Source organism: Wyeomyia smithii, chromosome 1 (assembly GCF_029784165.1).
Source record: "Wyeomyia smithii strain HCP4-BCI-WySm-NY-G18 chromosome 1, ASM2978416v1, whole genome shotgun sequence".
In the NCBI taxonomy this organism is placed as follows: domain Eukaryota; kingdom Metazoa; phylum Arthropoda; class Insecta; order Diptera; family Culicidae; genus Wyeomyia; species Wyeomyia smithii.
Window position 1 is genome coordinate 36,151,205 of NC_073694.1, and position 14,486 is coordinate 36,165,690.

The 14,486-nt window shown below is 42.8% G+C and overlaps 1 protein-coding gene across 1 annotated transcript in view; it reads left to right on the forward strand.

Annotated features, from left to right (window-relative positions):
* The window catches only part of LOC129718040 (zinc finger protein 1), an 88,005-nt gene that overhangs the window by 68,290 nt on the left and 5,229 nt on the right, over positions 1–14,486 (forward strand). The window contains exon 4 of the mRNA XM_055668440.1: positions 4,129–6,559. Within this exon, the coding sequence (XP_055524415.1) occupies positions 4,129–6,559 (2,431 nt within the window). The remainder of the gene's footprint in view (positions 1–4,128; positions 6,560–14,486) is intronic.

Here is a 14,486-nt window from a genome sequence, read left to right on the forward strand (position 1 = left end):
AAATTTTCCAAGGAACACAATGAAATTATCAAATTTAAAATAAAAATGGCTGCATTCGCCGGAAAATGTAAATTTAGTTTTCAAATGCAAAAATATTTATCTGGCAACACTTTCGGTCAATAGTTATATTTTTTCTGGATTTCTTGGTTTATTTTCTTCAAAAATCGTTTACCAGTATTTTTCCGACATCTTACGTCTATGAATTGTAAGAAAAAAAAAGAGATTTTTAACAAAAATTGCGTGACTTTACAATAAAGAGGGGGGTCCCACAGAGCAGGGGGTATTCCAATCGACACCAAAATTTGGATTTTTCCAAAGAGACAGTAGATGAATAATTCCCCCAACTTTGAGCAAAATCTGTGATGATCGTGTCCAAGTGGTATGTACACTTCGTATGGAATGACCCATATTGTACATTCTAGCTAATTCTGATCGTTTCCTGCCAAAAACCTTGCAAAACTTGCTTTAAGTTGTAATAATCAGTAAGTCATTTTGATAGGAATTTTGATATTTTAACTATTAACGAGACCAAGTTTAGGACACAAGTTGATACACATATTTCGTAAAAAATATCAAGATTTGTTATAATCCAGATATTTTTGACTGATCGGGACAACAAAACAATACTAGATATTACTGAATACTAGACGATTACGACCCGAACGTTTCGAAAGACTACGTTAACATACGAAGACTGTCGGCTCAATGTATACGAGAGTGGGAAAACTTCTCTAGAAATCACTCCGGCTACTGACAAACTAAATCCCACTACGAAAGTCCTAAGCAATCAACTAAAACCAACACAGAAATCACTTAAGTAGAAGTCATTCCAAAAATATAGGTTAGGAATTCACAAACACGTTTCTGTTTACCTGACAACCGTCATGACAACGGCGCTACCTCAGATTGAATATTTTCTTCTGCCGCTATTATTCCAATATCTAGCAAATATTTCGCACACAAAGAGCCATTCTACACGGCCTTCAAATGGTATAGAAGCATTTTACTGCAAAAATTACTGCAACCCTCAAATGTTTATTTTTAATATCATTGTTTGCAAACAAACTATGACACAGCTGTCTAAACAATAACAGTTTGTGCTCAAGGACAGTGGACTGATTTCGCAAAAATTACTCCACTCAAGCATCATTTTCTCACTTTCACTATATTAAAATCGGAAACGAGAAACAACAGGTGAACCGCTGCCAAACCGCAGCGGCCATTTTGACGTGCTATTATTTCCTCTCAAAAGTTAATCTACCTCAGAAAAACCAGTGGAGAAATTCAGTTCAAAGTAAACCTGTCATTACCGTCGCCTTTCTTTCTTCCATTTTTCTTTTATTACCTCTCAGTTCGGAAATCGGAACACCTTTCGGTGATTTTTCATAGCCATCCGACAAGGACAGGTGTGCGCGCCCGGTAGATGACAACACGATTGTTGTTGTTGCAATGCACCGCGCTGCTGTTGATTTATTTTGACTCATGTAAGCCCAGAACAGAGCAAGAACAGCGGAAAAAATGTAGGCCGTGTTTTATTGCTCTTGCTCATACTTTGTTAACGGCGACGGCGGCGGCGGTTCCGAATCGTCGTCGTCGTCGTTTGTGTGGAGGACGCACACGGGAGAGAAAGGATTTTCCTGTGAATATTTTTATAACGTCGAGCGTGATTTTCCGCTCGCGGCTTCGCACTGTCACCTCTACCGGGGCCCGCTATGCCGGTCCCTTTCGGCTAGCTGGACGGCCAGAGCAGCTCTCGCAGCGCTAGACCGGAGGAAACAAAAACAAATTTATTTGCCTAATATTTACTTAATTATGATTATGTGCTACGATTATTTACAAAATATCGTATTATTTATGACAGGCAGACTCCATTTTTCTCCTGAACCGGGCAGGCACAACACTGCTGCACAGCGCTTCTGCAGGCCGCCGCCACTCCCCAAGGTGTAAAATTAGGCAACGGAAAATAATTGACACCGGGTGCTTCGAGTGGCGGTAGAACGCTTAAATCATTTGCGGCTGCCGCACGCGGAAATTGTCCACACCGTCCCGCAGCTAGGCGCCGTCATCCCCTGCGGAAGGGCAAACGTGACGGATGGCTTTTGGGGACACCTTGGGTTAACAAACTTCTTCAATGGCCGGCTGTCGAATAGTTGCGCGGTTCGGCAACACAAACCACATAAATCATTCGAGAACCAGTCGTTAAATTGGCGCTGAGATAGTGTCGTAAACAACAACCGCTTCACACCTGTCATTTTGGGGCCCAATCAATCAGAACACGTCTGTTCGGTTGATAGTTGGTAACCCTATCGGATGCATTACAGTTTTCTCCAGTCAACGGAGAAGAAAAGTACCGATCGTTTGTTAGGAGAAAAAAACAAGAAAAGATGAACAGAAATAAAGAGTAAACTGGTTTCCCTCGGTTCGGGACACGCACCGGGGAAAAACTCCTTATGAAACATCACCGTCCGGCTTGCCAAGAGACGACGATCGATGTTTATTTTTAGAAGTTTCATTTTTTTTCTGGGTGAGCGCTTCTTGTGCTTCCATAAAGGCGTATTGGAAAAATTATTACCTCTTCTCCATTAGTCATGCTTGAATGGAAGGGAGAAAACTCGATTGCAGGTGCGAGTGGAAAAATAAAAAAGCTGAAAGAAACCAAGACGCTTCGAAAGGTACATCGTCGTCGTAACCCCCTACACGGGAAACGGTGCCGATATTAATAACTTGGAGAAAAAAAGTACGACGTTACGTAGATTCTGCCCCCGCTGCTGCTCACGGTGGAAATGTTCCATAACTTTTTCCAAATTAAATTTATATCGCACGCGAAGCGTTCTTGTTCCAAATCAATATTATATTTCAATGTTTCGGTAAAAACATTGTAATAGTTTTGCGAATCTCCGCTTTTGAAGTTTCAATTTCTTTGCCGCCACCACGGCGATAATGCACCGAAATCGTTTCGGAATAATGCTTTTGAACTTCCTATCAGTCAGCCAGCAATGCTACGAATGATAAAAATTTAATGGATCCCCCACAACCCTCCCAACAGCACTCTCCGTTCCGTAAGTTTCACTCACCCCACTGCCACTACTGCTGTTTAATTTACAACATACAGAAATCGAACGTGTAAAAACAAAAATATTTTGATTGCAAACGGAAATTACTGGCGCAATGACGCGTTGCTGCTGCGGTAGTTTGCGCGCAGATATTCGTGAAACGTTTCGCTTTTTTTTTGCTCTGCGCTTTTTATTATTTGAATTTTATTACTTTTTCCCGTCCATTTCATCATTCAAGCTGGATGCGCCGGAACAGAAACGCCCGGCATATGTGGATCTGCTATCGTTCGTCACCATTCCCGGAGTCCGCCCCGAAATGGACGTATTTCACGCGTGATTGGAGCTTCCCATTGGCTTGATATGAAAATGTGTCCCAAAATAGAAAAAAAAATCAGTCGATCAATCAGTTCGACCGACTTATAACCACCTTTGCCACCTATCGCAGAAACCTATCAAAACAAATTTTCCCTATCAATAAACTGACCTCCCCTGGCTTCCACTTCAAACGCCAGCACATGCCTGGCACTTGTTCTCACACTGCTCTCTGCCCGCTAATCGAGGCCTCGGCAAGTTTATGTTTCCCCACACTAAAAGCAAATATTTTGAAGCGTGGTGGAATCAACTTAAAAAAAACTGAGACTACGGAACTAATTAGTTTGCTTTTGATTTTAACTTTCACAAGGTTTCTCTTTTATTTGAAAATCACACGAATTTACAGTTATCAGAAGAAAATTTTCTTCCAAGACATCATTAGCAAATCATTGAGCTTCACATTCAGGACATCAAATGAATGTAGGCTAGTAAAATCTACGTCTACACAAGAGTTTGAGCTCTAAATTTGCTATCAATCTTTAATTTTTCCTCCATAGTCAAAAACTCCAAGCCTCCCGATAGGTGAATCGATCCAATCCTTACGTGTTCGCGTAGCCGATGATTAAATGACTCGCTTCTCAGTCGCTTCTTCTGCTTTCAAGCAAGAAAGCATCTTCGATAAATCAAAAACCGCTTTAAAATTTTCCGACAGTCACTTACAACATTTCGTTTTTTTTTTTCTCCCTCTCTTTTCATTTTCCAGAGCTGCAAAGTGTGCCACAAGCAGTTCGCCAACGTGTACCGGCTCCAGCGCCACATGATCTCCCACGACGAGTCGACGCTGCTCCGAAAATTTAAATGCACCGACTGTGATAAGGCTTTCAAGTTCAAACATCACCTGAAGGAGCATGTGCGCATCCACTCGGGGGAGAAACCGTTCGCGTGCACCAACTGTGGCAAGCGGTTCTCCCATTCCGGTTCCTACTCGAGCCACATGACCTCGAAGAAGTGCATCAGCATGGGACTCAAGCTGAACAACAACAGCAACAGCGTTACTAACAACAACAATAACAACAGCAGCACCAGTCCCGTTGGTAGCAAATCGGAGAAAGGCAGTCGCCGTTCCGGATCGTACTTACCGGGTGGTAGTCCCGCGGCTGCTGGCCTATCCAACGGTCAGCTGGCGAATGGCCATAACACGAACAACAGTGCACCGAACCCGAACGCATTCCTCCCGATGCTACCCAAGTATCCGTCAAACTACGAAGCCATGAATGCGGCTTTCCTCGCATCATTTCACAACCCCTTCTACCCGATGGCTTCCCTGAACCCGGGCAACCCGGCGTTCAGTCCCTACGGCATACAGCGTCTGCTGCAGCTTTCAGCGGTTGGTGGTCCCAAACCGGACATGGAATCAATCCTTCTGAACAGCCAGCAACAGCTAAGTGCAGATCTGAAGCAGGACACCGAGAGCAATTCCAAGACCCCAAGCGGCCATTCCGAGGCAGAAGATATGATCGATGAAATTGTGGAAGATGCCACCGAGGAGGTGGAGCCCAAATTGGTCATGGATGTGGACGACGACGAAGACGTCGACGAGGAAGACGACGAGGAGCAGAACATGAGAGGGCAAACCGAAGAAACTGATGTCTCAATGGCCGAGCGAAAAGACATTAGAGTAGACGATGACGATGACCGGCATCCAGCGCAGAATTCTCCGGCCAGCAGAGAGCCCCATCCGGCGCCATTCTCGCAAATCTCATCCGACAACGAATACCGTAACATTTTAAACGATATGAAGCAGAAAATTCTAGACGTTGCTCACCGCATGTCGGCCGGGGATCAAATCGTCCAAAGACAGTCCACCCCTGTGCCGGTGGAAAATGAACGGATCAAACTGGAGCGGCCGGAGTCTGTGTCACCCGAGCTCAACATTGATACGGACAACTACACCCCCGGTCTGGAACCGCCGGTTTCCCCAGCAGCGGTGACAATCAAGCGCGAAACCAAGGAGGAAGAGGCTGATCTTGCTAAGCAGATAAACGAAGCAACCCTTCTGCAGTGTCAGCAGTGCAAAGCCACTTTCAACCACCAAACAGAACTGGTGCAGCACGAGCAAGTGCTGTGCCAATCGTTGTTGTTTCAAAAGCAGATGGCAGCAGCAGCGGCTGCTGCAGCCGCCGCTAATAGCTATCTACCGATGAACAGCAGCAGTGAAGATGACGGTGATTTCGACAGTTCCAAACTGACTGGTTCTGAACGCAGTGGAAAAGTTCGCGTGCGAACTGCCATCTCCGAGGAGCAGCAGAACGAATTGAAAAAGTATTACGCCCTGAACAACAAACCGAACCGGGAAGAGTTTCAGCTGATTGCCAAACGCGTTGGTATGGAAGCTCGTGTAGTGCAGGTTTGGTTCCAAAACAACCGCTCGAGGGAACGTAAGATGGGTAACATTGTGCGCCCTCCGGCACCAAGAGACACGCCCGCTTCTCCGGCTTTCACCCCAGGAGCTACGACAAACGGACAGACCTCCTCCGGTGAAGCCGAGCAACCGCTTGATTTGTCGATCAAGAAAACTGACTCCAACCCGTCTAGTTCACCCCGTTACGGTACGGCTCCCCTGACTCAACCTGAAAGCGGCACTTTGCTGGACGAAGCCATGAATCTCAGTGTGAAGTCTTCCCGTAGCTCGACCCCATACAAAGGACTCTACCCGTACACTCAATTTTCGGCGGAAATGCTGATCCGCCAAACACCGTCACCAAACGAAACCGCGGCCCATCCTCGCCAGCAGCAAATTCGACCGCCAGCCGTTTCCAGCTATCCCACGATGACACCCACCGCAAGTGGTTTCGTCGGTATGGACCGGCTGCTTCAGCAGTTCTCCCCGGAAATGGCTCGAGCTCCGGTACGCGCCGAAAGTCTCAGCCCCGGGGCAGAAAAGCGCGCGTGGCGTGACCTGGAGCAGTACGAAGCCGCCGTAAAACTCCACAGTCAATCACCGTACGACGAGCACAAACTACTCCAAATGCAATCGATGCTGAACGTACCGAAACGAGTGCTCGGATATTCCACCGCGAACCATGGCGGCGCCAAAGAGTTACCGGATGCCGAGGGACAGTACGTGTGCGATCAGTGCGATAAGGCGTTCAGCAAGCACAGCTCCCTCCAGCGACACAAGTACGAACATTCAGGTAAGTGATATGCCCCGCGTCCATTCACATCATTCATCTCTCTCTCTCATCAATTCGAAAAACTAGAGCACGACCTCCGACTGCTGCTTGATAAGAGCTTGACCTGGACTTGTCATTTGGCGCGGCAACGTAAATTGCCGAACAACGTCACAAGCAATGTGGCGGTGCGGAGGGAAAGCAGGAGCTCTTACTACGTTTCTAGATTTGCTTACGCGCTTGGGCTTAGTCAGTGTAACGTTGTTTGTGATGAGTTGTTGTTTTCGTTCGTCTTGTTTCGCTCTTAACAAGCAACAACCGGGAACGGTTGTGCTGGAAGCTGGAATATTTTAATGCTGACAAAAAGCGTTATTGTTTAAGTGTTTTTTGAGAATCGAATAATCGAAATTTCGTTTCAACTATGAACAAAAGAGTGTTTACTATGAACAAACAATCAAACTCGTTTTGATACAAATTATGCATGCACTGTTCCAAAAGTAAATAATTTGGAAACGATTCGTAAATTATCCTGAAGGAATCCAGATTGATTTAATAAAATCATCAGCGATTTAAAGTATTTTCATAATCGGTTCAGAAAAATTGAAAGACATTTTCAGAGCCAAATGAATGTCGAGTCCCTCGAGAATGATCTCTACATTATTTAAAATCATTTCGGAAAAAATATAAAATCTAGAGATAATTCCAGAGCTCTCTGTGAATCTACAATAATTCAAAATGTATCTACATTTTATATAAAATTTAATTAATTTAATTTTAAATTTTTTGAACAAAAATTTAAAAATCATTTCAATCGTTTTCTGAAATAATTTTAATGTATTATCCAAAAATTCTGTACAAAGCGGACGTTTTTTGAGCTATTCTTGATGAAGAAAAGATAAAAAATAGACACTATTGGTAAAATAACTTGGTAATTAATCAAAAACAAATTCTAATTGATCCTAGAATACACTAAGGTCGCTTTTTACCGTGGTTTTTTTACGCGGATTACGGAATTTACGCGGCTTTTTAACGCGGATTCCGGATTTTACGCGGTTTTTTTACGCGGATTCCAGAATTTACGCGGTATTTTTTTCTTACGCGGATTCCGTAATTTCTTCACTCGGATTCCTGAATTTACACGATTTTTTACGCGGACTCCGGAATTTACGCGGTTTTTAACGCGGATTACGGAATTTACGCGGTTTCTTTTTCCGCGGCACGTATCGCGCGTAAAAAGTGACTTTAGTGTACTTCTGAAATATTTCTAAAATTAAATTGGTTTTCAATGATTTCAATATAATTTTAGAACTTTTCCAAAGTTGTTTCATGTTTTATAGATTTTTTTTTTATAAAATAACACTTAAATGGCAATAAATAAATATGCAACACAGAACAAGATAATAATAGTCAGAATCTTTGCGTCTTGCGAAACGGGGAACATTACATTTCGGATATCGTACGTGGTCCAATCATGGCATTTATCGCATAAATGGAATTGGGTTCTTTAGCTATATCAGTTTTTTATATCATCTGAAAGATCTGCATTTTCTAAGTAAAACGTGATTTTAAAAAAATTTCTATCGTCCTTCGCTTTTTAAATCACGTTTTAAAATTGCAATAATTGGCCTTTCTCAGGGTTATTCCATATATTTGGAAGACGTAGAAAATGATATTTTATCAAATTGCAACTACAACCAAAATCCGCTACAGATACGCAGTAGTGTGATGTTCATCACAACTCATCAACACTGTGCAGCAACAACGTTAGATACAATCCTAATAGTCCAGCGTGTCCTGCTGAAAATTCTGACTTCGTTTCAGAACATTGCGCTTCATTTAAATCGTTTGAAATCATGAATAAAGATAGTCAATTCGACTTTACCCCAGCCGCACAACTGCAATATGCAACACGCAACTATGTAATGAACTGTTGCGTGGCCGCTAGCGTGCTGTATCTTCGGCTATCTGCTTCTATCCGACACGAGCACAATTTGGTTTTCTTCTTTCTAATCCCCAACACGACACAAGTTTTTTTGTTGCATGGCTGAGAGTTCCATCGGTTCAGTTCTACTGTTTGCCAACACGAAATAAGATTCATTTTCGTATTACACACGGAATAACATTTCTTTGCGTCTCGCGAATCCGAGAAAATGGCATAACTTGAACAAAAAAGCGGATATACTTTCAACATGGGTCTAAAGTAAACGTCGTGAACAGAGAGCGAGCTCGTGAATAACTGCTGCTTTTCTAATATATTTTTAGTTCATTTTTCACTGGTTAGCAGATATACTAGATATACTAATTATTATACCTGAATTTTGATGAAAACTTCACCTATTGGTTCAGACATTAGTGCTCAAGATCTGTTTGATGAAAATAGAAATTCATTAATTTACTTTCAACAAAACAAGTATGGGGCAACCTTCACCTTTTGATCGAGACATTGGCGTTTAAAATCCTTTCAATGGTAGTAACATAACATGCATTTTAGGAGGATTTTCGTTACATTATTTATGGCATGCCACTTAAAAAGTGTAACGAGAATCCTCCTTTAATACGTAATCCTATACCACAAAAGATCAAAACCATGGTCGCAGCAGTCCGAATCTTACAAAAAAAATCTTACGTCAATGAAATAACAATTCCAAAACAATTTTAATATAGCTTTAAGAATATTCATTCTATGCTTTTAAGGTGAATCGGGATTGTGGCCTTTTCCTATACAATTTTGAGGTTAGAGTTCTTTTTACTTCTGTATTTTGATCGTAGAAAATTCAGCTTCCACTAAATAAACAGCACTCGAATTGCTACTTCAGGCATGCAACAGTTGTGAAAACAATTGATCAAAGTTTCATGTACGTAGTCTTCATAATTCAAGAAAAAATTAGATTGCAAAATACGAGTTGATCGCGACCACGTCCCGATTCACCTTAAGCAATCATTTTGCGTAATTCTCGCCGATTTCAAATTTGACACACCATTAGAAACTGAGAAAAAATGCTTCAAAATATATTTATGCAAATATGTGAACAACGGGTTTACCCTGCCATTCAGATCATTTTTTGAAACTGAGCTCCGAAGAATTCTACGCACGACGCACGGCCAATATCAACGCCTGTGGTTTGCGTATGATATGGACAGTTAGTATGCCAACTCGTGATTTAAAAACCGGAGGACAACGACATATTTTTTTTAATCTCATTTTGCTTAAAAAACGCAGCTTTTTCAACATACTCAAGCCAGCTAGCACGTTGGGCCCCTTTGTTTCTGGTGCCGGTGAGGTCCTTGAAGAGAACCGATTTCACCGCAGTGTCGTCCGGCATTCTCGTGACATGTCCGACCCATCACAGCCTCCCGACCTTCGTCAGGAGCACAATGGAAATCTCTCCAAGTTGTGCTACAGCTCATGATTCAAATGCCTGTGTCACTCTCCGCTTTCGGTTTGTACTCCAGCAAATATTGTTCGCAACACTTTCCGTTCAAATACGGACAACGCGCGGATGTCCTCCGTGAACAGCCGCGCGGTTCAAAGTCCAAAGAATGAACTACTAGTTTAATTAAAGTTTCATACGTCGTCACTTTCGGGCGGCGCCTTATGCTCTTGGATCGAAGCGTCCTGCAAAGGCCAAAAAAGGCCCGACTTCCAGCTTAAATACGTCTTCGAATCTCCTGACTTGTGTAGGCGGTTACCAGAGATCTAAAGTTTATGAACTCATCTACCACTTCAAGTCCGTTGGAGACAAATGCTTGTTTCTCTCGTGTCTCTCCCTTTCATATACTTGGTTTTCGAGGTATTAATTTATAGTCCAAATCTTTTAGTTGATCGCCACCGTCGTTGCGAAGTTTCTTGTGACAACGTCAAAGTCGTTTGCGAAGCCTATGAATTGTCTACCTGTGCTGATTATCATGCATCTCGATTGAATGTCTACTCGTCGGATTACATCCTCAATAACAGTGTTGAACAACGTTCAGGATGATCCAGCTCCTTGTCTCAACCCTCTAAGCGCTTCGAAGGGATTCGAGAGTGTCTCCGATATACACACGTAACACATCACTCGACCTTAGATAGCTTTGACAAGTCGTGTAAGTTAATCCAGAAAATTGTAGTCGTGGATTTTTTCCCATAACTGGTGTCGATCAACTGTATTGTACGCTGCCTTGAAATCCACGAAGACGTAATGTGTGGGCACGTTGTACTCCCGGCATTTCTGAAGAATCGGCCGGAAAGTGAATATTTGATCCTTAGTAGTGCGTACTTGTGTGAAGTCCGCTTGGTAGTACCGAATCTTTTTGCTAGAGGGGGTAGACGACGGAACTGCATAACAGAACTTTATGCCACGGTGGTTGCTACTTTGTAGCCGATCGTTTTTTATAGATGAGGGGAACTCCTTCCACCCATTCTTCCGTTATTCTGTCTTCCTCCCAAATCACACAGTGGAGTGCAGTTGCTACCGCTGTTTATAGAGCTCTACCGGCAGTCTATCCTTACCTGTGGCTCGATTGTTCTTTATTGACCCAATTTTCCGTTAAATCTCCAGGATATCTGGAACAATGACACTGTTATCGTTTGTGGGCACTCGTAAGTAAACTTGCCTTCTGTCACCTTCCGTTACTCCATTATTAAGGTGCTCATCGAAAAACTGCTTCCACCTGTCGACCAGCTCGCGCTCGCTTATCATCAGGTCTTTCTCCCCATCTCTACACATATCTCGTGAAACTTGCGCGTGTCATTAGCCCGTAACAGTCGCTTCAACTCTTTACGATCTATGTCCTCCTGCTAGCGTTTCTTACTCCTCAGAATCGTGTTCAACTCATTATCGATATTTGATATCGTTCTCTCTCGTGATGATCCTTAGATAACTTCTTTAAGTCAGTTTTTTCCTCTCCATCACTCGCTAGCATTCCCCTTCAAACCAGTCATTTGGTCGGCTCGACATTACCTCACCTAGTGCCGCAATTGCGGCCTCTCTGATGACCGAGCGAGAGTCGAAATAGTTCCTCCGTGGAAGTTAGTGCCTCGTCAAGTAAGCGCACGTATTCCCCGGCAGCATGCAGGTTGTGCAATTGCCGGATGTTTGGCCAAGAAGGACGGTTTAGTCTTGTGTAAAATACCGTAGATAGTTTTGAGCGCACGTGTACTGCTACTAGTTGGTTAGTCTGAGTCTATATTCGCGCCCCGAAGAGAGCGTATATAAGAAGGACCAATAAGGACGTGGTCTATTTGCTTTGTGGATATCTTTGCGTGGAAAAAAGGTGCTTCTAATAAACAGGCTCCGGGAAACTGTGAAGTTGATGCATCGTTGGTCGTGAGGCTATGTCACCGATCTACTTCCCTACCAACCTGGGTATCCTCGATAACGATCTTGATGTCCCTATCGTATGTTGCCTCCAACTGTGCGTAGAACGATTCCTTCTCGTCGTCAGGTCTACCTTCGGCGGGCAGTGGACGTTTAAGATACTGTGGTTGAAGAAACGAACTTTAATCTTCAACAAACACATCCTCTCATTGATCGCCCTCCAGTTGATCACGCGATCCTGCATCCTGAAACCTACACGCAAAAGTTGAAGTCTTATACAAACATTGTGTCCTCCCGATTCGCACAAATGTTGCACAGAAATCGCACAATAAATGTGTGAAACGCATAACGCAACAGTTGTACTGCGAATACAATGACATAGAATGAAATCAGAATATGTATCGTATACCGACACTTTATTTCTCGCGTCGAGTGTATTAGTGACTGCTACTCATGGAGCAGGGCAAGCAGCAAACAACAACTTATGCACGCGCTTTTTTTTCAAGCGACGGAGGAATTTTTTTTTCTCGCTCGTATGATTTCCATATTCGTGCGACGAGACTAGACAAATCACATACAATTTGCATATTGCTCTTTCGCTTTTCTTTCGGTTCGGATTGCGACGCGCAAGTCAATGTCTCGTCGCCTCACGAAATAAGCGAGACACCCGTGTTGTACATTCTTGATACCATAGTGTTGTTAGTCTCACTCATACTGTCGGTGCGTGCTTGCTGCAACTCAGGGGAATGCATGAAGAAGAAAGAGTATCTCGAAAGCGTGTGTGTAAAAGATTTGAGAAGCCTAGCATATGTCTCGTTCTCAAGCAGAAAGGATGAGAAAGGTTTTGCCTCTCACTCGCTTTGCAATGCTGCTTGATACCAGTTGAAACTGTTTAGGTGTAGTAGTTTGGAGCTGCCAAATACATTGAACAAATGCTAGAACATTGATTGCGTTATGCCCAACACGCAATCATTGTACTGGTTCCAAATTACATCAACAATTGCGCTAAAAACGCACAATTTTGTACTGGTTCCGCACCATCCAACTTTTGCGTGTATGCACCATATCATCATTTCATTAGAGGTTGAGTGGAATCAAATTTAGTTGCGATCTGATGTGTACAAATCGAGATCATATTCGTTCCGTTTCCATCACTGCAAGCAGCATTCTATCTCCTCCAACAAAACCGAGATCTATTCCTGGTTCGTTTTTTATTGGCTAGGTCCGTGCCGCATGCTAACAAGTCTCGTGATAGGGTTGTCATCTTGACTATAGCGTTCGAGACAACACGTGTCTTAATTCAGCCTTCGAGTCAGAAGTTGTTGTGAGCCGCCCCTAACCTGAAAAAGAGACGCGAACCACGGGGTGGTAACCTTCATCTTCGCTTGGTTACTCGTATCTCGGCTGGTCTATTTCATACCTGCAAGCATGCTTGTCTTTTCTCCTCAGAAAACCTCTAGAGTGCAGGAGAACATCTTGCACTGCGAGAACAACTGCTCTCACACTAAAGAGCAAATCAACGCACATGGTAGAAGAGAACGACAGACGATTTTTATCTGGTGAGCTTCCTGAAAGCAGAGCTATCTGCGGTGCGTTTTACAGTTTGTTTCTTGAGCGTGGCAGAAGAGGAAAAGAGATTGGGAGGAAAAAATAGACTGCGTTGCTCGTGCCGGTCGAGTTTACACTGGTCGAATTCGCTTTCGCGGTGTAGCTACAGGAGGACTACACTTTTGCCTGGTAGGACTCTGCGGTGTTCTTCTGCGTTTTCTCTGTATAGTGATTCACCCCTCTCGTTTCTATCAGATGTGGGATGAGCTGGAATTGTGTTTGTCTCTTTGTAAGTTGGTTGAGACACTTTGGAGTGGAGAAAGAAGCAGTGTGGTGAAAGCATTTGCTACACGCTGACACATACTGAAAGGGAAATGCGCGGTGAATTTTTTCTCCGCTCTTTCCACATACTGAGGAAAATGACAAGCATGCCTGCAAGTACACAAAGCACTAATGGTACGTACTGCCTAGCCATTTACCAAATTTGGTTGGTATAACTCTTGACTATGACATTACATGAAGTATAATGATTGCAGATAGGATCCAAAATATTTCTAAAATAATTTCGACTCAAAAAAGTTTTTTGATACCTATCTCTAAAATACAGATTTTAAAGCTTAAGAAAAGCTTCGAAAAATATTTTTGAAAACTCCGCTAATTTCCGCTAATGTGAATTTAAACTATTTTAAAAATATTCCAAAATTCCCAGATTTCTTGACAAAATGCTATTAAAAAGTTCTAAAATTATTTGAAAATAGGTATTAAAATTTTTGGAAACAGGTTCTAAAATTATGCGAATTACTGAATTGCTCCAAAATAACCCCAAATGGTTTAAAGTTATGCCAAAAACCCTCTCCAGTGGTGTTAATCCTTACAAAATCACATTTACTCTAGATTTGGCACATTTACCATATGGTTGACCTCAATTAAACCATTAGCCCTAGTTTTAGCACTTTTGCCATATTGTAGGCCCCTAGTTGAGCCATTGACCCGAGATTCACATTTACTCTATTTTTTGCGCCACATTTTATCTATTCCACCTTTTTTTCGCATCTTTTTCCTATTTTTAGCCTCTAATTATACTATTTATTATTTTGTCTTGGTAC